General features: G+C 43.6%; 1 protein-coding gene across 2 annotated transcripts; it reads left to right on the top strand.

Moving 5' to 3' along the window:
- On the top strand, window positions 1-27,134 carry LOC135507170 (zinc finger protein 638-like). Of its 2 annotated transcripts, XM_064926757.1 has the most exons (22): window positions 1-117; window positions 4,631-6,204; window positions 8,066-8,127; window positions 9,274-9,303; window positions 9,506-9,759; window positions 10,424-10,680; window positions 10,892-11,107; window positions 12,958-13,053; window positions 13,223-13,269; window positions 13,381-13,448; window positions 13,667-13,698; window positions 15,177-15,272; window positions 15,528-15,647; window positions 16,047-16,181; window positions 16,386-16,430; window positions 16,717-16,860; window positions 17,055-18,230; window positions 18,908-19,288; window positions 19,472-19,661; window positions 26,015-26,143; window positions 26,339-26,460; window positions 26,819-27,134. In XM_064926757.1, exons 1-22 carry the CDS (start codon window positions 111-113, stop codon window positions 26,852-26,854), a joined length of 5,217 nt encoding a protein of 1,738 aa, XP_064782829.1. In that variant the 5' UTR covers window positions 1-110; the 3' UTR covers window positions 26,855-27,134. The 2 variants fall into 2 exon arrangements, with proteins under 2 accessions (XP_064782829.1, XP_064782830.1); XM_064926758.1 differs by lacking the exon at window positions 15,177-15,272.

Raw genomic sequence — 27,134 nt, 5'->3', positions numbered from 1 at the left:
TTCATTGTAGGGCTTTTTGCGCAAGCGGTTATATCCTTCTTCACAGGGAAGAGAAAAGCCGATTTCAACAGGTCCCACGAAGACAAACAAAGAACCACACCCGGTATTGTATGACAGGTAGCTATGTCTAAACAGATTATTTTGAAAATTAGCATCTTCACGGATATTAATCACCGTTCGTTCGGGGATAAAATACCATTCATGCTTCCTCGTTCTGCTACTGGCATCGCAGCAAAAAACAAAATGGCTTTACAATGCAGCTAGCTAGCTAACCTAGCGTTAGGCCTGGAAAGCTGCATTTATTCGGACACTGCAGCTAGTCAATGTAGAACGTGTTTATCCGCAAACCTGTTATAAAACGACAGGAATGTATTTGCAGGAGTGCACAGCTGGTTGGTACTAGCCAATAAAATGGGCATTACAGGAGCTTGCCGATTAGGTTAGCTAGCTAACTAACTTAGCATTGTAACTAACTGTCCTCGTTTCAACTGGATAGCATCAGAGCGAATCAATGCGTTTGTAATTAAGCGGCGCATTTGACATCTTGTGCAGTATGTATATAATGTATATGCTAACTTTACAGTACAGTTAGAGAAAGTCGTGTTTATATTAGCGATCTAACTCGTGCAAATGAATAACCGGCCACCTACAGCTATGTTGCTAGTAGCCCAATAATGGACGAGAAGCTAATAGTGCAAGGGCCTTACCGTTACATGTTCTATTTAGGGGCGAATTGGCTGTCAGCCAAATAATCCATCTAAATGTGAATCGATTTTCAATTGCGGCATGTTTCTAGAAATAAAGCTTTCTACTTTCATATCACATCAAAACAATTTCACAAATGGAAAATATACAGTTACTGTTTTAAAGATCGGCTTTGGGCAAAAATAACGTATTCAACCGGTATAACTGATCAATGCACCATCATACCAGGTCATTTAATGCTTAAAATAAATTGGATTAATACGATATTTGACCAAAGTGCCATTTCTCCAAAAACAAATCTTTTGAAATGACGTCAACACATATGCCGTTACTGGCTAAGGAACAAGCAACGTTGGTTTCGGCGCGCATGACCAGAATGACGCATAACTAACCACCAAAGGCACACCCCGTTTCTCTTTTGAAAATTGAGAAAGGGGCGGAGTTGGACCGGGTTAAGGCAGTTGCAGCTGATAGTATCTTTATGTGACAACAGGTTTGTGGCGTCACTCAGGTGTTCGGAGATGCAGATAGCTAATTAGCACAGAGTTGACTCTGGCGTTTTCCGTAAACAAGCACTGTAATATGGCAGACTCTGATGATAGGCTATCTTGTAATTGAGAAGTCAATCATCATCCTGCACAGATTTAGTCCACCGGTCAAGCAAGCTTGTGTGGATATTAGGGATAGGTTAGTTAGAAGCTAATCTGGGTTGGCATCATACATCAGTCTCAAATAGCAGAATATATACATAAGAAAGGACAAGTGTATATAGGATTCTGTTCAAATGACAATGAGTGCAGTAACTAGGAACATACTCCATTGATAGAGGCTAACGACCTTTAAGGCCTATTGATGACAGCAATGGAGGATGGTGGGTTGAGCTATAGGAGGACGGGCTCATAGTAATGGCGGGAATGGAATAAATGCAACCATATCAAGCACAAACATATGGAAACCACGTTTGACTTTGTTCCATTTAATTCCAGCCATTACAATGAGTGTCCTCCTATAGCTCCTCCCACCAGCCTCTACTGGATGATCATATGTCTGGCCATACTAGCCCAGTATCTTCCATATCAAGAGAAATAATACAAAAATAAAACCAGAAGGTTAAATTACTACACAGCTTTATAGGGTCAAGGCGTCAGTATGCTTCATTTCGACTGGCGCCTATGGGAACCAAACCAGTGTTCTCACATACTCCCTTAAAATACCTTCTCTTTAAAAATTTGAAAAAGGCAACAATAGCACTTTGAAACTTTGAAACTCCGGAGCCAGTATACACTTCCTCAAAATGGTAAGAATGAATCTAAGATAACTCAACTCAAGAAATCGGTCATTAATTGAAATGTTTTTGCAGAGGAGATCTTAGTCGCCCATTTTTTACATTGAACTAAGATGTGGTGCAGTATTTCTTAATGTAAAAATGTGTGTGAAAATGAGCAGTCTCTCATTGAATGACAACAAAGACTTTATTGAAAATTCCTTACTGTTGACCAGGCACAGATGAAAGGGGCGTAGACTTTGGCTACTACTGACTTCGGCTTGCCTCGAGAGAAATGTCTGTGCCCAAACAACCGAAGAAAACTTTAGTTCAAAACTAACGAAACGTCACAATGTCATCGTAATACATGCACAAACCCTTCTGAACTGTTTGGGCTGAGAAGCATGCGGACGCCATTATAATTGAATTGGTCTGTCATCTGAAAACATTGTTATAAAATCCTGCTGTTTGGGCTTCTGTTGAATTGATCTATAATCATTTTTCCCTTAATATTGTTGTTTCAGGTAAACATCATAGCAAATTATACATATTTTTGAATACAAGCAAGAATCAAGATTACATAAAACATAACATAAGCAACAGAAAACAAAAGTGACAGGGCTGGTTGGTATACCATATTTTACATTATAAACTGAGTGGTTCGAGCCCCGAATGTTGATTGGTTGACAGCTGTGGTATATCACTGTATACAACGAGTATGGCAAAACATTTATTTTTACTGCTCTAATTATTTTGGTAACCAGTTTATAATAGCAATAAGGCACGTCTGGGGTTTGTGGTATATGGCCAATATACCATGGCTAAGGCCTGTATCCAGTCACTCCGCATTATGTCGTGATTAAGGACAGTCGTTAGCTGTGGTATATTGGCCATATACCACACCTCCTCTTCCCTTAGTGCTCAAATATACCGGTATTTGGTGTACGGACCGGTTTGGGTTTTTACTTTACCTTCTATACCGGTATTTGAATGTTTGGTTTGTTAAATCTGATATGCCATGTGTAATGTCCATTTTTATAGTTTACTCCACTACTTGAGTCATCTCTTTCCACTCTCTTTCTGTGCTGCTTTCCACACATACCTAGCCCCGTTAGCTAATAAATGTACTGAGTCAGAGAAAATTGAACTAGCTATACAGCCTGATAATACCAGTGATGGTGTAGACCTAAATCAGAATGTTTGTGCAACATTATCTTCTAAATCAGAGGGATACATGAAGCCTGAGTATGTTCGCTACATGCAGTAGCTAAGAGAACATTACGTGTAGCCAAAGATTATAGGGTCCCCTAAGAAACACTTATCAACACTTTGGTTGCTACCCTGTCTCTACGGCATTTTTGTTCATTTTCATGTCAACCAGCACTGTATTCAAAGTGTCTGCTATTATATTCTAACTATGGAATTAGAATAATACATTTCCATGATTCCAACAGTTCATCGAAGTGAACATTTGGTTTAGGTCCACTCAGTCCCTTAAGGGGGGCAAGGTAAATGCCAAGACATACACAGCCATTCTGAGTGAGTGATCACCGTCAACCTATGGTGAAGAATTTCTATCCTGATGGGAGTGGTTCCCTTCCAAGATGACTATGTCCCCATCCACATGGCACGAGTGGTCACTAAATGGTTTGTTGAATGAAAATGATGTAAACCATATGCTATGGCCATCTGTCACCAGATCTTAACCCAATTCTACACCACCATCAACGAATCACCAAATTATGGAATTTCTTGTGGAAGAATGGTGTTGCATCCCTCCAGTAGAGTTCCAGACACTTGTAGAATCTGCCAAGGGGCATTGAAGCTGTTCTGACGGCTCGTGGTGGTCCAACGCCCTATTAAGACACTTTATGTTGGCGTTTACTTTATTTTGACAGTTACCTGTATATTACATAATAACATTTTTTTTACATTAACAAAAATAAACATTATTTCTTATTACCCATGACATTTCTCAGGGTATCTGCAAGATTAGGGGAAAGATAGCATGAAGGGGTCCCATATTTCCCCCGTCTTTGTTCTGAAGTATGGAATTTGTTTTCTCTGGTGGCAGCGTTTTAAATATCTCACAATACCACTGATTTTTATAGTAGGTTGCTGGTCTTTTATCCAAATCAGATTGCGTTGTGCTAGTGTAAGTAAGTAATGGCCTGTTCTCTGTGACACCTGATGCAAGTAGCAATGGGTCCATTCTTCTAGGACATCTTAACATGCCCATTAGCTCAGTTTAGTTTTTCTCCCAGAAAATGGTTAATGTGGTGGGTAGGTCCAAAACAAGTGCCATTGGGTACGTTTCATTGTTGTACTTATTTTTGTACTTACGCATGTTATTCTTTTATTGGCCTTTGTATCAAATTGATGGTAAGTCTAATGGTGTTGGATAGTTAACATTTCTTTGCTTTTCCACCCTGTAAAAGAGCATGACTGCAAGATGTTTAAGAGAAGATGATGGAATTTTCCCTCCCCTCAATTTAAAAGGAAACAAAACCGGTGAAATCATAGACATTTCTCACTACATAGGGACCCCCTCCTGTAAGAATACCAATAAGAAGAAATATTTCAAGCAAATCAAAATTGAGGAGGCCCAGCATCTGTAATCCTGTTTCTGCTTTCCACCTCTCAGCTTCTCGTTGTTCACAGAAAGTCCATCCCAGCTCTACCCTCTATCAGCTTGGGCAGATAGGGCAGCCAGTGCCTTCGGTACCATAGGCCGGGGAACCCCGTTCCTCTTCGGACCGTCCGCGGCTATCCGCCTGGCCCAGATCGAAGCCCAGCTAGCCCTGCACCAACTGAGCATCATCGCAGCTGCCAGTAACCACGGCAACCAGCAACGGGCCCTGTTCAACCTTCTCCAGCAAGCAGCTGCCAACAACTTCGCTCAGCCGCTCGCCCCCGTCATGTACCAGCCTCAGCAACAGAGGGCACCCTTCAACAGGCCCAGGAACATGCCATACCATCAACAACAACCGGGCCACTCTACGGGCGGCAACAACATGGTCCAGATGAACAGCTACCAGGCGGGTCAGTTCCCGCCACAAACACGGCTACCCGAGGAGCTGGAGTCAGCGATCTCTGTCCGTGTTCAGGGTGGGAGGGACGAGGACCACCGACTACTCAACCAGAATACCCAGATCTCCCGGCAGCACTGTGTAGATCCCCGCATGCACGGGGACGGTCGGGGTGGGAGTTCAGAGACTGCCTATTCTAACAGCAACAACCTTGTTTCGCTCTCCTGCGATGACCAGCAGAATCAGATGCAAGATGTGGACTGGTCCAACTACCAGACTCCCAGTAAACTCTTTGGTCTCAATCAGCAGCAGCACCTCCAGCAGTCCTCCCACTCTCATGTTAACCCCAACAGCGGGCATTCAGGAGGAGGCATGCAAAGCTGGAATGCTCCTGTTTCTCAACCGGCTCGTCCACAGGGTGGAAACATGCAGGGTCTGTACGTACCCGAGAGCGCAGGCAGTATCCTGGCCGGCTTCGGTTTGTCAAACGATGACCTGGAGGTTCTCAGCCACTACCCTGATGACCAACTAACTCCAGACACTCTGCCCTTCATCCTACGTGACATACAGATACACAAAACAAACAGAAACACAGGCCCTCCTGCGTTCTCTCAAACTCTCCCTGCTATTCCTAACCTGCCGCCACCGCTGCGTCTTTCTCCCCCACAGCGGCATCCTGCACATTCATGTACGACCAACATCCCAACTTTTCTGAGTGTGACGCAAACGGCGGGTAAAGTTATCGACTACGGCCATGCGAGTAGGGTGGCGGAAGAGGGTAGGGACTCTTACAAACGCGAGCTACCGTCCAAGGAGAGAGCGACTAAACCAGAGTCAAAGTCCACCGGTTCGTCTTTGAAACGTAAAGCTGAATCCCCAAGGCGGCACGACGACTCTTCCGACTCAAAGAAAGACAAAGACTACAGGAGGCGTGCTCCAATCCCCGACACTCACAAGCACAAAAGAACGCCCGTCAGAGAGCCGCCATCGAGATCTCGGTCGGAGCGCGAAGGGTCCAGATCAAGGCCACAGTTCGAAGCCAGGAGTGAGTCATCAAAATCAACCAGACCCTCCGGTGCCAAACGCAGCTCTAGCGCAACCAAGAGGCTCCCAACACCCACCATGATAGGTGATTTCTCGGCGGACCCTCCGAAGGTGTACCCCCACACCTGCTCCCTGTGCGACATGCAATGTGAACGGGCTAAGGTGAGTACCGTACCTGTACCGCACACGTTGTTCGCCAAGCAGAGATTTTGTTTTTGTTAAACGGATACTTCAGGATTTTGGAGTCTGATGAACTCGTGGATACCATTTGTTGTCTCTGCATCCAGTTAGGACGTTGCAAATTAGCGTTAGCGCAATAACTGGAAGTCTTTGGCAACTGCTAGCATGCTAGTGGATACCATAGACTTCCAGTTGTTGTGCTGATGCTAGTTGGCTTTGGCTTGCAAAGCTACTTCTAACTTCCATCATTCTGGATACAGAGAAATGGTATCAATGAGTTCCTCTGGTTCTGGGGAAGTAGATAAAGGGCTTCATTGCCAAAATCACAAAGTATCCCTTTAAGCTTTTTATAAAGGCCCAATGCAGTTAAAGAGAAAATCCACTCAAACTATATTTTGGAATTTGTTTCCATTAGTCCACTGTTGATACAATACCACAGTGTTTTGAATGTCAGCAATCAAGTTTTCAAGATATTGGACTTTCAAGAAGCAAAGTGTCACTTGCTACATTATCATGATGATGCAAAACCTTTTGGGACTATCAACAATGGACTAATGAAGAAAGGAGAAGAAAAAAAAGAGTGGGTTGGATTTTTCCTTTAAACACCATAACCACTTTTACATACACACCAGGCATAAAACACAGTGAAATACATCACATATTTGATTCTACTTACAAAAATAAACATATTTTAAGCAATGGTTTAACAGTTCTGATTCACATAAACATTTTGTACGTTTGGCGAGCTTACGCTGATTGAAGCACCAGGTTTTCTGTACAATCTTTCATTTTATTTGGACATAGAAATACCTTAATTGGCATTCCAGCAGTGATCTGTTGTTGTGCTAGCACCAGCTGAGCGGGCCTCCGTCTTTATCGAGAGTGAAGTAAATTCGGAACAACAATGTATGCATCTTTAAAAATAGTTTTCACATACAAACTTTATATGTCCGAAATCAGAATCGAATATGCTTCCCAAAAATAACATGGTCGCTGTGGGAGAATGTATATTTTGATTGGCAATTTTCTGAATTTGTCGGTGCCATCAGGTAGCCTGATTCCAGATGTGTCCATGTAAACAGCACTATTAAGGAAATCGTTCTTCTTCCAAAGCATGGAAACGTTTTTATTAAACTACTTTATTGATCTGACTATCCACAAAATCACATTATTGTGTGCATCTAACCGTACACGGTGTCTTCTCCTTTCAAACCGTTCTTTTGTAAATCCATATATGGATGGTGTTACTGTTGAGTTGTTCAACAATTAAAACAACTAAACAATCAAGGAGGGAAAAAAGAGAAAAACCATTTGCTCCTGAAAAAGTAGCCTGACCCGTACTCTGCTGATGACGAAGAAGAAGATTACAGAAGACATGGATATAACTGCAAAACTGAATTGTATTTGTGGTGAAGAGGACTAACTTTACCCAGTGTTCACTCTTCTGCAGTGTACAAAAACATGATCAATGCTGTTTTAATATAAGAAACACCATTTTGCAATTTACATGTTTGTTTTTTACAGGTTGTTGCCAAAATGTCTCTTGATAACTTCAAATCGTGATACCTTCTTTAGTACTTTGCCATTTGATTTGATGCCTCAAACTTGAACAAGTAGTTTCAATACATATATTTTTGATAGCTTGTTGAGGCATGCATTCAAGATATGGAAGACCTACACATATCAACAATACTCCTAAAAATACATTTCCACCATTCTCCTTAATGCATACACACACATAGGCACTATGATGGTGTAAATGTGATCCTACCAATCACATCTCTCTGCTGGACTCTGGTAGATATCTAACCATTATTTCTTTATTTTGTTTTTTTCCTCACAGGACTGGATCGATCACGTGAACACAGTCAACCACACAGCTAGCTGCAGAGATCTGCGCAACAAGTGGGTGTTTACATTTGTTTTGTTCCTTAAACTATGCTGGCAGTTAAAATCCTTATGTCTATTGAAGCACCCATCAGTCTAAGTAAAAAATTAAATAAATCCCATCAAAATTCGTGATATCAGATATCTTTGAAGGGTCTCAATCCATCACATCCGCCTATGTCAGCCTTCAGCGTCCATGATGTTTATGGTTAGGTACACATTGGAGCAAGGACAGTCCTTTTTCGCGAATATGCACCGCATCGATTATATGCAACGCTGGACATGCTTGATAAACTAGTAATATCATCAACCATGTGTAGTTAACTAGTGATTGATTGTTTTTTATCAAATAAGTTTAATGCTCGCTAGCAACTTACCTTTCCTTACTGCATTTGCGTAACAGGCGGGCTCCTCGTGAGGCAGGTGGTTAGAGCGTTGGACTAGTTAACTGTAAATTTGCAAGATTATATTAGGCCGAATCGGTGTCCAAAATTACAGATTTTCATTTTCTTTAAATGAAAACTTGAAATCGGTCCTAATTAATCGGCCATTCCGATTTAATCGGTCGACCTCGTGCCAACTACTGTCTGTAGCGTCCGAACCATTTGAGCTACATACTATGACTCCACTATGGAAAGGAGTGACTCACGAACACGATGGTGTTCTCCATTTTGCTCCATGACCTTCTGAAGCTAACCCTTACAAACACATGAACTATGGAGGAGTTAGTTTTGTTCCAACAAAAATAAGGGGTTAAGTAAAACAACATTCTGAGCTTTCTTATATCCTAGATATAGGACGGACTCTTCAAAACCTTAGTCTTTATGATAAAAAAATGTACTGCCTTTTTTTGTTGCCATTTATGAATGTGTTATTCAATGCATTTCTATGGGCTATAGGAGGCCAAATTCAATATTTCCTAAAATATATATAGATATATATATATTTTTTTTTTTAGCTTTTTAGGAATCTTAAATGTGTACTAGAAATATCGAAATCAAATAGCTAAATGATCCATGGTATGACCATCTTAAAACAATTGCATATGTTAGCTTTGTACCCCTCCCCTGCAACGGCTTAGACTTTTAGAGTTAACTAACCCATCAATACGCAACAATAACCCATGGATGATGTACTCATGTCTCTTCTTTCCCCCCCCCAAAGGTATCCAGACTGGAATCCAAATGTCCCAAGGTGAGAGATGTTCCTAAAATGTAGGACTGCCTATTTTTCACCCTGATTATCCAATCACTTTTTATTTTTAGATTACAACTGTGCAACTGATAAACCACCTATCATTTTCCTCTGGTGGTGTTGTATGTCACTGGGTCTTTGAATCACATATAATGTCATATTGTTCTACTGACTCCTCTCTCCCCTCTTTGCCCCAAACCAGGAGGGACCCGTCTCAAGGTCAGGATGCTTGTGCCACCTGGCAGTCCCTAGAACGCTCTCCCTCCCGCTCAGTCTCCCGTTCCTTGTCCTGGTCCCCCTCTCCCACCCCCCCTCCGGACCGAAGCAGAAGGATCTCTCCGCCCACCTCCCATGGACACGCCCCCCACACCTCTGGCCGGCACAGCCCCTCCCAGTCCCATCGGGGTTCTGCCTCCAGCGCTCACAGGCCAGAGAAGAGAACCAGTGAATCCTCAGGTAAGCCACTTTGTCTAGATGCTAATCTGGGCTAGTGGTTGACACGGTTTCCCAGACCCAGATGAAGCGTATTCCTGGAGTGCTAGTCTGTTGGCACTGTAATATATCTGCCCTGTGCTACATCGTCATAAACCAGACGTAATTTGTTACCCCTATCTGTAATATATCAAATCAAACTTTATTTGTCACATGCGAAAACCTTACCGTAAAATGCTTACTTACAAGAGTTTCTTATTCTTATGTGTCAGATTTTTTTTAAACTTTGCGGAAAAAGCACACCATGCAATAATCTGAGTACGGCTCAGACACAAAAACAAGCCATACAGGTACCCGCCATGTTGTGGGGTCAACAGAAGTCAGAAATAGCATTATAAATATTCACTTACCTTTGATCTTCATCAGAATGCACTCCCAGGATTCCCAGTTCCACAATAAATGTTTGTTTTGTTTTGATGTCCATGATTTATGCCCAAATTACCTTCCTTTTTGTTGTAATATATCTGTCATTATAACCCAGACATCTGTTGCCCCTACATCCAGGGATATCTACTGTAATATATTTACGTCATTATAGCCCAGACATCTGTCGCCCCTACATCCAGGGATATCTACTGTAATATATTTACGTCATTATAGCCCAGACATCTGTCACCCCTACATCCAGGGATATCTACTGGGAGCTCTCGAGAAGGCCTGAAGCGTTCCAGAAATGACCCCGCCAAGTGTGCGACTGGCCACGGCAACAGATCAGGGGTTTCTGGGAAACACGAGTCCGGGAAACGTGAGTCCTATTTGTCGTCCACCAGCAAGTTTCCGGCATCCATGTCTGAGAAGCCACATCGCCCATCTTCCTCTGCTTCCTCTAAGCCAGGCGCCAAGCCAGCGGCCGGGAAGGAGACCGCCTCAGGACAGGACTCGGAGGTGTGCCCTTCGCGGAGCTTTTGGTTCAATCTTTTGTTTGCAATGCAGTGTCGTTAGGGCTCTTAGGATTAACCTCATTATCAGTAATAATTACTTCCAGTAGTAATATCCTTAGGGTAATTTCGCAAATTGAATTAGAACTAACTTATAAGCTGCTTCTTCACACTCCCATCCAACCCAAGCAGTGCTTGTAAACCTTCCTTGATTTTAGCTCCAGTCCTCCAACGCGCCACAGAAGAAGCCGAATCCAACGCAGCAGAAGAAGAATCCTCCAGGTTCCTACTTGCTCTATCTGTCGGGCCTCCCTGTAGATGCCAAGTACCAGGAAGTGGTGTCACTGGTGCAGTCCTTCGGCAAGGTCACCAACGTCCTCATCATCAGGAACGAGGAGGGGGATGAGGACCAGGGGCAGCCGCAATACAGTAAAGTGAGTATAAATAACTGTGTGGTAGTGTCAAGTTAGGCATCATACCCTTTAATGCTAAGTGGTGTCTTTTTGATAAGTATGAAGACATCTTGTTTACCACCTGGAGTCGATTTTCCCTGGCGCTGCATAATAATAAAACATCCCCATCAAAATCCCTCAGTTTAAGCATTGTTGTGGACTTAACATCCAATGTGTTTGTTTTCCTGTTTATAAGTGTGATTTTTCAGAGAGAAAATGGAAACCTGGGAAAACTAAACAGAAAATGGAATTTGGGGGAAAACTGAAACGGATTTTATAGGGCTCAATAAATAGGCTGAAGCATGGGGTTTCCCCTCTGCATTTATTATATTAACTGGTTAGCTTCCAAAAAGTAAATGTAGACTGTTGTAACATCTTCAAAGTGTGCCATATTAGTAAAGTCTTCCTGAAATCGTCCATATTGTTTTGTGGCGGGAATGATTTTGCCGTGGCACAGCACTACATATAAATGACTGCAGTGGAAACACTGATACACTATATATACAAAAGTATGTGAACACGACGTCAAATGAGTAGATTCGGCTATTGCTGCCACCCGTTGCTGACAGGTGTATAAAATCGAGCACACAGCCATGCAATCTCCATAGACAAACTTTGTCAGTAGAATGGCCTTACTGAAGAGCTCAGTGACGACCAACATGGCACCGTTATAGGATGCCACCTTTCCAACAATCTAATTGGTGAAATTTCTACCCTGCTTGAGCTGCCCCGGTCAACTGTTAAGTGCTGTTGTTGTGAAGTGGAAACGTCTAGGAGCTCACAGAACGGCACCGCCAAGTGCTGAGGCACGTAGCGCGTAACAATCGTCTCTCCTCGGTTGCAACACACTACTGATTTTCAAACTGCCTCTAGAAGCAACGTCAGTACAAGTACTCTTCGTCTGGAGCTTCATGAAATGGGTTTCCATGGCCGACAGCCGCACACAAGCCTAAGATCACCATGCGCAATGCCAAGCTTCAGCTGAGGTGGTGTATAGCTTGCCGCCATTGGACTCTGGAGCAGTGGAAGTGCGTTCTCTGCAGTGATTAATCACTTTTTACCATTTGGCAGTCTGACGGATGAGTCTTGGTTTGGCGGATGCCAGGAGAACGCTACCTGCCCCAATGCATAGTGCCAACTGTAACATTTGGTTGCAGAGGTATGTTCTGGGGCTGGTTTTCATGGTTTGGGCTAGGCCCGTTCAAGTGAAGGGACATCTTAACGCTATAGCATACAATGACATTCTAGACTATTCTGTGTTTCCAACTTTGTGGCAACAGTTTGGGGAAGGACCTTTACTGTTTCAGCATTACAATGCCCCCATGCACAAAGCGAGGTCCTTACAGAAATGGTTTGTCAAGATCTGTGTGGATGAACTTGACTGGCCTACAGAGACCTGACCTTAACCCTATCGAACACCTTTGGTATGATTTGGAATGCCCACTATTGAGCCAGGCATAATCGCCCAACATCAGTTTCTGACCTCACTAATGCTCTTGTGCCAGGGACCTCACGATATGTATTGCATTCAATATTGTTATTTTGTTGCGATTCAATGTTCCAAACCTAATGCTCACGGTATGTCTGCTGCAAAGGTACAAGAGAGCCATGATAAAACAAGTTTTGATTTGTCATGGAATTAAAAGTGCAAAAAAATGGCTTCCTATTGAGAAAGAAGAAACAAGCTATGAAGCAAAGAGTAATGGTGCAGGTACACCCACTGGCACAAAAATGATATTCAGATATGTAACTGTACCCCCCCCCCACCCCCATCACTAGTTTTGTATCCATCTGTCTAACATTTGCCCCTCTTGGTGTCTCTGTTCCTGCAGGCCACTGTTTGCATGCAGAAAGAGCAGGATGCTAAAGCACTGGCTGAGTGCCTCACTCTCACCATACGGGAACACCCCATCTCTGTCTCCGACCAGGTTTGTCCCTTCCTGCTTACCGTACCAAAGCCACCTCCGCTCCCAGCTGGGTATTCATCCACTGGATTGAATATCATAGAATTGGCTAATGACAGAAAGAGGAGAAAATTAAATATAAAGCAAGGTGATGATTGATCAAATTGAATCTGTTTTTTTCCTTGTTTTACAGAATGGCGAGGAGGAGCTTACTTCCTCAATACCTGTCATTATAAAGGGGTAAGTATTATCCATTACCTGTGTATACTAGGGTTATCTTTGACCCCTGAACTTTGCCACTTGTGTGTTATTACGGAGGCAGTTGTTCACACATTTCACTCATCTCCATAGAGAAGTGATCGGTGCTCCCAAGACACCTGCAGCCCCAAACGAGGCCAACTTGACCGTCAGAGACCCAGGTAAAAAAACAAACGTACACTTAATGTTCTTTTGGAATGCATCCCAAATGGCACCCTATTCCCTATATAGTGCATTGTGTTCTGCTCAAAAGTATTGCACTAAATAGCAAATAGGGTGCCAGCCTTAATGTCTTGTATATTAATCAACTAATGATGTTTGATAGACCTGATCAATAAGAGTTGTGAAATGTAACATTGTACTTTTTTTCCCCCCACAGAAGCCAGCCTTGGTCAGAAGAATTCAAATGAGGTGCTTTATTTTTGTTTCTGTCTCTTATTTGCCAGTATGTCTATTACAATTTGATTAAGTATTTCAATCTTATATATCACATCTACAGAAATACAAGTAAGTGACGGCTGTCCCGAATACAGCAGGTGTAGACTTTACTGTGAAAGCTCTTATCCAGCAATGGAGTTAAGAAAAGATTTACCAAAAAAACAAAAGTTAAAAAAATAACAGAAGAAAAATACGTAACAGATAATAAACATTGAGTGGCAGCAGTGTAAAACTGAGAGTGGGGGGGTTCAATGTAAATAGTCTGGGTGGACATTTGATTAACGGTCTTGTGGCTTGGGGGTAGAAGCTGTTAAGGAGCCTTTTATTCCTTGACTTGGCGCTTCAGTACCGCTTAGCAGAGAGAACGGTATGACTTGGCGCTTCAGTACCGCTTGCTGTGCGGTAGCAGAGAGAACGGTATGACTTGGCGCTTCAGTACCGCTTGCTGTGCGGTAGCAGAGAGAACGGTATGACTTGGCGCTTCAGTACCGCTTGCTGTGCGGTAGCAGAGAGAACGGTATGACTTGCGCTTCAGTACCGCTTGCTGTGCGGTAGCAGAGAGAACGGTATGACTTGGCGCTTCAGTACCGCTTGCTGTGCGGTAGCAGAGAAACGGTATGACTTGGCGCTTCAGTACCGCTTGCTGTGCGGTAGCAGAGAGAACGGTATGACTTGGCGCTTCAGTACCGCTTGCTGTGCGGTAGCAGAGAGAACGGTATGACTTGGCGCTTCAGTACCGCTTGCTGTGCGGTAGCAGAGAGAACGGTATGACTTGGCGCTTCAGTACCGCTTGCTGTGCGGTAGCAGAGAGAACGGTATGACTTGGCGCTTCAGTACCGCTTGCTGTGCGGTAGCAGAGAGAACGGTATGACTTGGCGCTTCAGTACCGCTTGCTGTGCGGTAGCAGAGAGAACGGTATGACTTGGCGCTTCAGTACCGCTTGCTGTGCGGTAGCAGAGAGAACGGTATGACTTGGCGCTTCAGTACCGCTTGCTGTGCGGTAGCAGAGAGAACGGTATGACTTGGCGCTTCAGTACCGCTTGCTGTGCGGTAGCAGAGAGAACGGTATGACTTGGCGCTTCAGTACCGCTTGCGGTAGCAGAGAGAACGGTATGACAGTACCGCTTGCTGTGCGGTAGCAGAGAGAACGGTATGACTTGGCGCTTCAGTACCGCTTGCTGTGCGGTAGCAGAGAGAACGGTATGACTTGGCGCTTCAGTACCGCTTGCTGTGCGGTAGCAGAGAGAACGGTATGACTTGGCGCTTCAGTACCGCTTGCTGTATACCTAGTATATAGGTCCTGGGTGTCGGGAAGTTTAGTGTTCCAGCATAGTGTTTCAGTTCATCTTTAACACTTTTAAAACAATAAAAAACAGTCAGTCAGCCAGTCAGTCAGTCAGCCAGCCAGTCAGCGGTGTCTGAGCTGTAAGATTAAATGGGTTTCCCAACAGATACACAGGGAGCAGGTGAAGCCACAGAGGAAGAGGAAGAGGGGCTGTAGAGCGGGACAGATCGAGAGACTCAAAAGACTGCAGAGGGAAAACAAGGTGCAGAACTGAACTGATATCTCATAGGACCAGGCAGGGGATGCTACATTATGGAACGTTTAGATAGAAATCTATCATGTAGATTAGACTTGATTTGGCTCCGTCAGGACAGGTAGAATAGGACATTGTGTGACTGTCAGCTCTATTCATGATATCTCTGTATACAACGTTCTGACCGTTTTCTTTTGTTACCTCACTAAATGCTCCACGTCTTGATTATGACGGTCTTTGTCTCCTGTGGTTTGACCTTTTTAGAGGGGCGTGGTCAAGATTACTGGACTTCCTGAAAGCGGCTGCTCCGAGATTGATATCGCAAAGCTGGCCCAGCCCTTCGGTACACCTGTCAAGATCCTCCTCATCACCAAGCCCAGTGAGGTAGGCACGCTATCCACTATAAATCACTCACTTTCACATTATGTGGCTTAGGGCAGTGTTTCCTAACCCTGGTTCTCCAGTACCCCAACAGTACACCCTGTACAAGCACACCTGATTCAACTTGTCAACTAATCATCAGGCCCTCAATGAGTTGAACCAGGTGTGTTTGTCCAAGGCAACAACAGAAATGTGTGCTGTTGGGTGTACTGGAGGACCAGGGTTGGGAATTTGATTCCAATGTAGGACCTGCTGAATATATTGGCAGTGTCAATGTTCTGTCAGATGCTTTGGGTAAAATAGTCAGTATAATGGCAATATCATATGATTTTCACATCGATTTTTAAACAATATAACTTGTGTGTCCAATATGACTGACTGTCTGTTTGTGGTCCTCGCCAGGCTCTGGTCACCATGCAGGATGTGGAGACAGCCCAGAAGATGGTGAAAGTTTACACCGACATGCCTGTCTGCATCAACGACTCTGTTCTGAACATGAGCCTGCTTCCAAATCTCCTGGTGGACTTCAACAGACCGGTAAGATGCTGTGGCTTGACTGACTGATCCCTATTAGGGCCTCAACCGTGAATCTCCAGCGTCCTCTGTTCTGGGCAGTTTCCTTCACTTAATTCCAGGTGGTTGCTGCAAAGTATGATAAATGTCCACTATGAAAAGGGTGTTTATGCACTTCTCTGATCAGTGACGACATGAAGAACTTTTCATTCCATTTTATTAACACAGGTGGCACTTTTCCATTCATTGATGGGACCCAGGAATCCTGTTAGTGTGAGTATTTTACTGTTGCTTCAGCTAACCTAAAAGGCTCTTAATAGCATCGTTGCCACCTCAAGGAAAAGGTAGAAAAACACAGACAATTCCAACTGATTTAAGACCTGCATGTTAAAACATGATTTAACCTAATGAAATGAATCACACCCAAGAGCATATATTATTGCAGAGTCCCTTTACCTTTTCTAACAACTATTTATGAAGTTGAGCTTCTAATAATTGATACAAGTAAAGGTTTTTGTAATTGATGAATACATTTCAATGTTTCCAATACGTCCTGCAGAAGGCAGAGGTGGGAGGTGATGATGACTGGAACCGTCTCCTGGTTGTCAGTAACATCCCGGCCACGCCCTCCGGCCCAACAGAGATCCAGAAACTGGTCCAGCGCTTCGGCACAGTCCAACAGACTCTGGCACTCAAGGACAAGGTGAGGGACCTGTGGGTGGGGAGGAGTGTGTGTTGGGGGACGGGACGGGTCTTTGTGTGCTTAAGTGTCTGTCAAAGGGAGGGACATCTTAGTGAGGAACGTTTAACTGTTTGTGTGTTCAAGTGTCTTGCATCTACCCTGCCTACAGTAATTCCACGCCATCCATCCAATCCTGTTTTCTTTACCCCATGCAGATCATCTTTGAGATGGGAACAGCAGACATGGCCAAGAGTGTCTTCAACCGCTTCCAGAAGTTTCCCTGCATTGTTCAGAACAACAAGCTTGCCTTCTCCTGGAAACCTGATCCCAAGACTGATCTACCTAAAGTCGACATCTCCTCTGCCGGCTCAACAGCTTCAACTGATGGCAATGACTCCCAGACTGCAGAGACCACTATGCCCCCTGGTGGCCAGGAGGACTCACTGTCTCAGTCAGGATTAAAGGTGGAGTCAGGAACCGGGGTTGATACCAAGGTTGAAGGACAGGAGGTTCAGCCAGGGAATGAAGGGATGAATGTTGAAAAAGGGGCTCAAGCCACACAGTCTCCAGCATTAGGAGGAAAGGATCCAGAGAAGGAGCCTGATGCATCTTCCTTACAGCCAGCAGGAGTGAACCAGAGAGAACCTGGAGGTCAGGGTGGAGAGGTCGTCACAGAGAAAGTTGTAGACGTAGAGTCCGAAGAACCAGTCTCCTCAGATGCTACCTCCGCTCCTCAAGCTGCTAAACCAGAGACAGAGAAAATGTCTGTTTCCAGTTCCACAATAGTCACCCCAGCCCCAAAAGTGATGGCGGCCATCATAGAGGCCTTACGACAGGAGAGCAGGAACAGATCCTCTACCAGGATTACCACCGTCCAGGCTGCAGCTGAGAATCCTCCAGGTAAACAGCCAAAAGATAAGGAGACTCCAGATGTTCAGGCTGCCCCCGCTCTACCCAGAGTGACCCCAGAGATCCTGAAGGTGCTGCTGGAGGAGTGCAGGGTCCGGTCTACCAGTAGGGCCGGCGCTGAGCAGGCCAGGAAGGAGCAGGCTCAGGCGCCCCCTGCAGGCCAAAAGCCATCCACTGGAAACCGAAGAGACCACAGTGGAGACAGGGAGCCTGGAAGAGAGCAGGCCACCAAGAGGAAGACCCGCGAGGAGGAAAGGGAGGAGAGGGAGGGAGCAAGGAGGGAGAGGGAGAGGAGGCTGAAGACCCAAGAGGAGGAGAAGGAGAAAGGGAGGAGGGAGAGAGAGAAGAGGCGGTCCCACAGGGAACGGTCATCGGGATCACCGGGGTCCAGGTCCTCTATGAGGTATGAGGGGAGCCGGCACAGTGGGAAGAGCGGCGCCAGGTCTGAGTCCAGGAGAGGAAACGGAGAGGAGAAACAGCAGGTAGGAGAGAGGCCAGTGTGTTGGTATTCACTCGATATACAGAGAGGACAAAACATTAACAATGCTTTCCATGATAGGCTTTCACCTGGACAGTCTATGATCCCTTATTGAGGCCACTTGTTAAATCCACTTCAATCAGTGTAGATGAAGGGGAGGAGACGGTTTAAATAATGATTTTCAAGCCTTGAGACGATTGAGCCATGGATTGTGTGTTTGTGCCATTGGGCAAGACCAAATATTTGTGCCTTTGAACAGTGTGTGGTAGTAGGTGCCAGGCACACTGGTTTGTGTCAAACCCAGCAGCGTTGCAGATCTTTCCATGCTCAACAGTTTCCCGTTGCGTATCAAGAATGGTCCACCACTCAAAGGACATCCAGCCAACTTGACACAACTGTGGGAAGCATTGGAGTCAACATAGGCCAGCATCCCTGTGGAACGCTTTCAACACTTTGTAGAGCGGGGGGGGGCAACTCAATATTAGGAAAGTGATCCTAATGTTTGGTGTACTCTGTGCAAATATGGATGGAGAGAGAATCTCCAGTGAACCAGAGTGTCACATATATATATACCATCATGAATACAGAATGCCAATATCAACTTTCCAATCATTTTGGGGAATGACTTGCCATTTTGAAGAAAACTGTGGTTATAAAGTTCCCTGTCCTGTGTTCTTTCAGGAAGAGGAGGAGTTAGGTGAGAAGCACCTCCCCTTCGACATGGAAGACTTTGTGACTGTGGACGAGGTGGGGGAAGCAGCTGCGGTGCCCCGTCCTCTCCCTGAGACAACCACAGAGGTGACTGCGGTTACAGAGGTGGCCGTCAACGACCCTGTGACCACAGCCTCTGAGGCGGAGCAGCAGGCACCAGCTGACACTACATCAATGGAGTTGGAGGGTGAGCCTGGGACAGCCAAGGTACGGGAGGAAGCGCTGGACAAACGAGAACAGAAGGAGGAGGGGTTGTCCCCAGCAACCACAGAGGGGTCGGTGAAGACTGCAGGGGGACCTGGGGACGTGACAGAGGAGACATTTCCAGACTGTCAGGGTGACATCAAAGAGGTCAGTGTGTCCAGTCACTTTCCTATTTGAGTAAAATCCCTTTCTTAAAAGGAAGCCTTCAACTCTATAGCATTCATCAACCAGCAGATCGGTGATAAGACTACTTCAACTGAGAAAGGAAAAATGAAGTGTTTCTAAAGTGTGAACACGACCCCAATCTTATCTAACCTTCCTTTCCTTCAGCCTGTGGTCACTGTGCTGAAGACGAACTGCGACGAGGTCACTGAGGAGTCCACAACCACAGACGCACCTGTCGCCGCTGAAGAAGAGGAACGGGATGGACGAGTGGAGGGCCTCAACATGGGGACGTTTCTGACGGTGGACGAGGTGGGACAGGTGGAGGAGGACGGGGAGAAGAGGTCTGCTGCGAATGGTAAGAAACATACTGTATATCACTGCTATGCTTGTCTCGTGAAAGCCCGTCATTGTAAATAACATCTGTTCTGCTGTGCTTACCTGTATAAATAAATGTTGTTTTTTATGAAGATATGGTAGGAAACTGGTCAGTGGAGCTAAGAAACAAACTTTATATTAAGTCAATCTGCAACATATTTGTCTGAGGAGACTAGATTGTGTTCAGTAGCGAAATGTTCTGAAATGGAAAACGAGTGGTTTGGTCAAGTTAGTCCCTACTTGATCTTTTTCCTGAGGTATATATCGTCTTGTTTGCCACAGGAGGAAAACCACTACAGGGAGAATGTTGTTTTGAGATATGGTGGCCAGCCTACTGTATGCATAGTAGTGGTTGAGATATGTTAGCCAGCCTACTGTATGCATAGTAGTGGTTGAGATGTGGTAGCCAGCCTACTGTATGCATAGTAGTGGTTGAGATGTGGTAGCCAGCCTACTGTATGCATAGTAGTGGTTGAGATGTGGTAGCCAGCCTACTGTATGCATAGTAGTGGTTGAGATGTGGTAGCCAGCCTACTGTATGCATAGTAGTGGTTGAGATGTGGTAGCCAGCCTACTGTATGCATAGTAGTGGTTGAGATGTGGTAGCCAGCCTACTGTATGCATAGTAGTGGTTGAGATGTGGTAGCCAGCCTACTGTATGCATAGTAGTGGTTGAGATATGGTTGCCAGCCTACTGTATGCATAGTAGTGGTTGAGTTGGCCACCCGCCTTTTTTGTTAAGTGGTCAATGAATGGTAACCTGGTTTACATAGATTAGTGGTTGTGGTCATTGTAGAGGATTGGTGGTGGCGAGGTCAGATAACCAATTGTATGTAGTAGAGGTGTAATGGTACAAGCATTAGTACTGAACCGTTTGGTATGGGGACCTCAGATCGGTCTGCACTGTGAACCCAAATGAATAGATCAATAAAACATCTGTGTACACAGTACCAGTCAAGTTTACATATCTACTCCTTCCAGGGTTTTTCTTTATTTGTATTATTTTTTACATTGTAGAATATTAGTTAAGTCATCAAAACAATTAGAAAACACATACAGAATCATGCAGTAACCAAAAGAGCGTTAAACAAATCAACTTTTATTTGAGATTCTTCAAAGTATCCAACCTTTGCCTTGACAGCTTTGCGCATTCTCTGAACCAGCTTCATAAGGTATCACCTGGAATGCATTTCAATTAACAAGTGTGCCTTGTTAAGTAAATTTGTAGAATGTTTCCTTATTGCTTTTGAGCCAGTCAGTTGTGTTGTGACGAGGTAGGGGTGTTTCGTAACGTTGTATTGATTAATGTGACGACAGCAGTTTATAATTACGTGATTTAATGAGTCAGGTATTAACTCGTTAACCTGGGGGCACCATGGGAAAGTTTTGGCTGAGTTTCTATTTCTCAAAATAACTCTTATCAGAAAATCGATTTCACAGCAGTCGCTAATTAATTTCCTCTACAGTCTCATTCTGAACGTTGCATAATCTGCACAAACCCGATTCCCACTATTTTAAAAAAAAAAAATAAAAAAAGTCCGTACCACACCAATTGAGTTTATCATTTTAGCTTGTTAGTAAATAAATAATAATATAAGATACGGTCTAGGCTATTGATTAGAACTTAGTTCAATGAAACAGGTCCCTAGCGTGCCAACACAGAATGACACGTGTTGCACTAAATGAGGATTTCAAAAGAGAAAGAGTGCACGAGAGAAAAGCACACTTGGGTACATTTGTAAACTATGCTTAGTTTAACCCTGACCTTGCCCCGAACTGCCACTTGTCGAAGGTCTCTGAAGGGTTGTCTCCTCGTGGCCCGAGTTCTGACTTCTCCTCTGATGGCGACACTTCTGTTGTTATCGGGTGTAACCCTCTTGAATGTCCACACAATGTCGGTGTCCTTTCTCTTAGCGGTCTGTTTCCTCGCCCTTGTTCTGAAAGCAGGTCTTCTGAGGATGGCTAATCAGCCATATAGGGGGTTCCAGCATGAGAATGAAAGCAGTGTAGACACACGATTCCTTGGAGAGAATAACCGTGTGGTCCTGCTTGAATTCACCCTCAGTCACAGCTCCTCATCCGTAGCATAGATTGTTAAAAGGTTCCTTTGTCCTCTTCAACCTCGTGTTGCATTTTGGTGTTACAACTAATCGGACCTTGGCTGCAGCTCATGGTCACTTAGTTAAAATGTTCATTCTTAACTCGCATGTTTTATACCCTCAGGTCAGAAATGGGTCTTTCCGCCTTTAGGGCAAGTTCTCTGGGCGTAACTAGTTACGAGGCAAGGTCTGGATTTTACTCAGATCCAATTTAGACAACTAACTTCACATTTCATCTTTAAAAAACATTCTCTTTGATCTGGACATTTTTTTTCCACACACCCACACTATGCCAACATCAAGTACTTGTTGTGAAAACTCTTCAACTTACAATGTTTTCGATTATAACGTCTTCATTTAACTTATGATAACAAAAACAACATTCATTTTCATATTCCGTCTGTCGTCATGACTACCATTTTGTCTGAAACATATTGTCTAAAAGTCCATTTATTGCATGTTAGGTAGGTTCTCCATCATACATTCCATTCCTCCATACTGAGAGGACAAATACATTTGTCTGCTGCTTTAAGATTTACAATGGGCGTGAGGTGTCTCAAATCCCCCACCTCCACAACTCTCGATCTCTCCCCCACTGGTGGAGACCCGAACAGGCCAGTCATTGAAGAACTTTGAAGAATATAAAATATTTTGATTTGTTTAACACATTGTTGGTAACTACATGATTCCATATGTGTTATTTCATTGTTTTGATGTCTTCACTATTATTCTACAATGTAGAAAATAGTCAAATTTCAGGAAAACCCTTGAATGAGAAGGTGTCCAAACTGTTGATTGGTACTGTATATATCCATTTAAATGCCTACGCATCATCAGTAAATCTAATCTGAAAAACAACAACATTCAGGCTGTTGGTTAAAACAACTAGAGTCCTGGTGCATGTTGTAATCCAAATGATTTGTCACATTTCACTGTCCTTTTGTGAGGCGCAGCAGGGAACTAGTTCTGTACGATGGCGAGTGGTGGGATGGATAACCCCAAGAGGATTTGCCATCGATTATTTAAATCTCCATCTCTAACGGTGTTGTCGCCACTGCTGAACCAGAATAGCCTATGCAGCTGCCAACACCTCAAACATGTTGACACGTTTACTTAGATAACACCCCAGTATTCCTAACATCGGAGCTTCAAAAACACAACTTTGTCTCCCCTCTGTATTCAAGTAGCTTCAGCTGATTCTAAATGGGCCAAAGAAATTACCAGAGGGATAGGTATGTTTATAGATGTGGATATGCGCTGCTGGTTGAGAAGAATAAGGGGTTTCGCCCTCTCGCACCCATTTTCATCAAACATGTAGTACCCGCTTCCATATAAGCAAGCTAAAGCTGAAGTAGTCCATGTGTTGGCCAATGCACCCATGTGTTGCGCTTACTACAGATAGACCGAGAGCTACTTAGCAGTGACAACACATCACATTACCCAGGAGTGGGAAATGAGAAGTACGGTGCTACAGATACGCCCCTCTTTATGAGAGTCAAATAAGTGCATATTTTTCTCTTTGTTCAAAACATTCTAGCATGAGCCATGTTTACACATTGATTTTTACAAGTATTACTTTTACAAGTGACTGAGTGTTGTTGAGTAATCCTGTGTTTTCAATCACAATCTGAAGTGTTATTCCTGATTGTGCATTATGACTCATTATACAACGGGTGGGTCTAATGCTGATTGGTTAAAACCGTGTTCCAGCCAGTTTCTGTTCCAGAAGTTAACACTGGCTAAATCTATGACATTAAAATTCCTTTTTTTTTTTTTTGGTTACACCTGACTGCGCAATCCAGTCTCATCAGCCAAGCAATTTATAAACTTGATCTGCACTATTAAAAAGCATCTAGGCAGTATCTCACGTTTCTTTTAGACTAACATTTAGTTTAACAGCAGAAATTTGTTTAAACGTTGCTGTCGCTGACATTTGCAACATTGTTTCAACATTCAAATCCATTCTCCAGCTTTCCCATAGTAACGAACGTCAGGAAACGGGGACGATGGAGGCAGGCAGTGTTTCTCAGCCAGTCGAATTCATGAATCAGCTGGCATCTCTTTTATAGATAGAAACCTGGGAAAAAAATAAGTCCCTTCTTCAGGATCATGTTTTTTTTTAATGATTTATAAAAATCCAAATAACTTCACAGATTTTCATTTTAAAGGGTTTAAACACTGTTTCCCATTCTTGTTCATTGAACCATAAACAATTAATGGACCTGCACCTGTGGAATGGTCATTAAGATACTATCAGTTTACAGACGGAAGGCAATTAAGGTCACAGTTATGACAATTTTAGGACACTGAAGAGGCTTTTCTACTGACTTTGAAAAACGGCGAAAGAAAGATGCCCAGGGTCCCTGCTCATCTGCGTGAAGGTGCCTTAGTCATGAGGACTGCAGACGTTGCCAGGGCAATACATTGCAATGTACTGTGAGACACACCTAAGACGGAGACAGGATGGACAGCTGATCGTCCTCGTAGTGGCATACCACGTGTAACACCTGAACAGGATCTGTACATCCAAACTTAAATTTAAAAAAAAGTATATATATATATATTTAACCTGGTTAAATAAAGGTGAAATTAATTAATTAATTAAATATATATATATTTAATTAATTAATTAATTTCACCTTTATTTAACCAGGTAGGCCAGTTGAGAACAAGTTCTCATTTACAACTGTGACCTGGCCAAGAGTGATACATGTGCAGATGATGATGTGCAGAAGAGCAACAACAAAAAAATATCACACCTGAGGAACGGGTACAGGATGGCAACAACAACTGCCCGAGTTACGCACAATCCCTCAGTGCTCAGACTGTCCGCAATAGGCTGAGAGAGGCTGGACTGAGGACTTGATTTTAGAGGTGGAGGGTCCGTCATGGTCTGGGGTGGTGTGTCACAGCATCATCGGACTGAGCTTGTTGTCATTGCAGGCAATCTCAACGCTGTGCGTTACAGGGAAGACATCCTCCTCCCTCATGTGGTACCCTTCCTGCAGGCTCATCCTGACATGACCCTCCAGCATGACAATGCCGCCAGCCATGTGTTAGCTGTGTTGTTGGCTACCTCCCCTAAACAACAGTGCCATGAAGAGTGAAGCAATTTTTATTTTATTTAATAAAAAACATAGCGTTGGTCTTCCAGATTCCAAATATGTTCATTCAGTGAATGCCAGAGAAGCCTGTGTTGAGGATATATTGGCACGGGTGTTGTTAGGTCTGTGTCAAAACACCGGCTTGAGGTCATTATAACCTTTTATAAAACAGGTTACCAACATATTCAAATAATGATTTACATATTTTAATTAACGTTATTTTGATGAATTTATTCATACTAATTTTCATTCTTCCAAAACATATATAGTCCCAACACAAATCTGGGGTTTCTACCCAAGCCGGCTGGTCGTTCATTCTATCAGTTCAGTTGCCAGAGATGCGATCCCGTCGTTCAGGCTGTTTGTTCTGTATCTATGGACACAACCCAGTTGTTCTCTCTAAAATGTTCCATTGCCATACTGGCTGGCAACGTTCTTCGCCATCGGTGGCTAGCAAGCAAGGAAAAACTTAAGACACGTCACAAAGTGCAACCAGAAAAACAGCTGCAGTAAGTAGCTCCATTTGCATAAACTAATTTCTAGTGACATTTATTTGGATACATTGGTAATAATAAGCTAATGAGGCGCAATTTCACCTGGCATAGAAAATATGTGACAGTAACGTTTGTCATTTCATTTTCCCACTCTACCAAAACTGAACCGTGGCCCCAACACCACAATACGTACCTAACCGTGGGTTTGGTGAACCGTTACAGTCCTAGTATGTAGATCAATAGTAGCTATGGTGAACACTATACGACTAGATGATAAAATGGTGAACTCAGCCAAATCAATGGTGGTAGCAAGCTCATGTTAACCTGGTTACCAGTCTGTTTTGTGTTATGCCACTCCTCGTCAGCGCAAACATGGCAGGATGGCACAAAGCTGGGTTCTTTGAGAAGTTGTAGAAAAATATGGTTGGTTGACAGCCTGAAACCACGTTAGTTGGATTGTTTTTAAGGTGTCTGATTTTTATTTTTGTGATTCATGCTTTAAAGACTTTAATTCTAATTTCTTTCCTTCCTTGTAAGGACATTTTGGTGACTTGTCAGGTCTAGGAGAACTCAAACAGAATAGTTAAGGTCTCTGTGATGACCCTGCTCTTTCCTCCATCTACTCTTTCATCTCAGTGGAGTTGAAGCGAAGGAGGACATCTCAGGAGGAGAGAGAGGAGGAGACGGCGAGGAGGAAGATGAAGATGGAACCCCTCTTTTATAAAGACTACAGCATCCCACCCTTCAACCCTGACAGCCCTGTCGGTAAGACTCAAATGATGCTGCGTTTGACAATGAACTAGTTGTTGAAATTGATTAGGGTGGCTCTAATGATACATTTTGTCAAGCTTCTCGATTGTCAGAATAGTGTGTGTGTTTACATCGGTCCCATAGTATAATCACATGTCGTTTGTATATGTTAAAATAGGTTTTGTTTCTGGTCTGTTTGATCACTATCAGGCATGGAGTTTCTGGTCCCCAAGTCAGGGTTCTTCTGCAAGGTGTGTTCTAAGTTCTATAGCGGAACTGACGAGGCTGAGAAGAACCACTGCAAGACCCTCAAACACCATCAGAACCTGGAGGTGAGAACCCAAAACAACCAATCAGCAACAACACTGACAAATCAACAACCAATCAGAAATAACATTTTGACAATCGGGGAAGGGGTCAATTCCATTGAGTAAATTCCTATGGCAAAACACATTTGGAATTTCAGTTTGCTTCCTGAATTGAAACTGTTTTATTGCTTTTCTTGTCCAGGTGTTACGTGTTTGATAATTAATACATTGATAGGAGATGAAGGAATGTGTCCGGTCATGGAAACCATCAGTTTGAGTTTGGCAGCAGTGACGGTCTCTCATGGAACCCATATGTTCCACATAGAATCAACATTATCTAGTAAGTAAGATACTCACTCATGTTCTTTTTATTCTTCTGCAGAAATCCCTGGAGAAGTGGAGAGTGAAGAAAGACTGAGTCCATGATGAGCTGAAGAGTTAAATATTGACTGTCTGTGTCCCAACCACTGACTGATTCATTCCTGTCGTAACTCTTTTCCCACTTCCTTGTTTTTGTTTTTCTTCCTCATGGGTCCAATCTCACTCACTCACTCACTCACGCACTCACTCACTCACGCACTCACAACTATAACTGTTTCTTTTTGTTAGTTATTTTCCCATGATATAGAAGAGAAGTGACTCAATAGAGAAATTAAAGTAGAAACCAGTGTACAATGAAAATAAAGTGTTTTATTCAA

The sequence above is a fragment of the Oncorhynchus masou genome, chromosome 20, assembly GCF_036934945.1.
Source record: "Oncorhynchus masou masou isolate Uvic2021 chromosome 20, UVic_Omas_1.1, whole genome shotgun sequence".
In the NCBI taxonomy this organism is placed as follows: domain Eukaryota; kingdom Metazoa; phylum Chordata; class Actinopteri; order Salmoniformes; family Salmonidae; genus Oncorhynchus; species Oncorhynchus masou.
Note: the sequence above shows the minus strand (reverse complement) of the source record. Positions and strands in the feature narration are given on the sequence as shown.

Coding starts and splice junctions, on each gene's coding strand:
- LOC135507170 (XM_064926757.1), top strand. Junction 13,054..13,222: donor CCATCTCTGTCTCCGACCAG/GTTTGTCCCTTC, acceptor CTTGTTTTACAG/AATGGCGAGGAGGAGCTTAC. Junction 13,270..13,380: donor ATACCTGTCATTATAAAGGG/GTAAGTATTATC, acceptor TCATCTCCATAG/AGAAGTGATCGGTGCTCCCA.